The 424-nt window shown below is 73.3% G+C and overlaps 1 protein-coding gene across 1 annotated transcript in view; it reads left to right on the forward strand.

Moving 5' to 3' along the window:
• The first annotated feature begins 253 nt into the window (after positions 1 to 253).
• The window catches only part of PXK (PX domain containing serine/threonine kinase like), an 81,150-nt gene continuing 80,979 nt past the window's right edge, over positions 254 to 424 (forward strand). The window contains exon 1 of the mRNA XM_023726646.1: positions 254 to 416. Coding sequence (XP_023582414.1) covers positions 354 to 416 — 63 coding nt within the window. The 5' untranslated portion in view covers positions 254 to 353. The remainder of the gene's footprint in view (positions 417 to 424) is intronic.

Here is a 424-nt window from a genome sequence, read left to right on the forward strand (position 1 = left end):
ACCGCGATCAGGCGGAAGTTGTCGCTAGGGACCCGCGGGCTGCCCTTTTTTGGTACGTTGGTGCTAGGACCCGGCGGCAGGCGGAGGAGCGTAAAACGGCCAGTGTTGACAGCGGCGGCTGGGGAAGTAGCGGCGCTAGGACCCCGCGGGCCCGGCAGGCAGCGGGGGTGCCTGTCGACAGCAGTGGTGCTGGAATGGTTGGCGCTAGGACCCCGCTGGCCCGGCTGGCGGCGGCGGCGCGTGGGGCGGCGCGTGTTGACAGCGGCGGCGGCGGCGGAGCCGGGCGGGCGGCGGGAGTAGGCACCTCCGGTCCTGCCTCTGGTCCCGAGGCGGCGGTGGCCCGGCGGCCCGGGATGGCCTTCATGGAGAAGCCGCCGGCCGGCAAGGTGCTGCTGGACGACACGGTGCCGCTGACAGCAGCCAT

The sequence above is a fragment of the Trichechus manatus genome, unplaced genomic scaffold (assembly GCF_000243295.1).
Source record: "Trichechus manatus latirostris isolate Lorelei unplaced genomic scaffold, TriManLat1.0 scaffold00001, whole genome shotgun sequence".
Taxonomy (NCBI): Eukaryota; Metazoa; Chordata; class Mammalia; order Sirenia; family Trichechidae; genus Trichechus; species Trichechus manatus.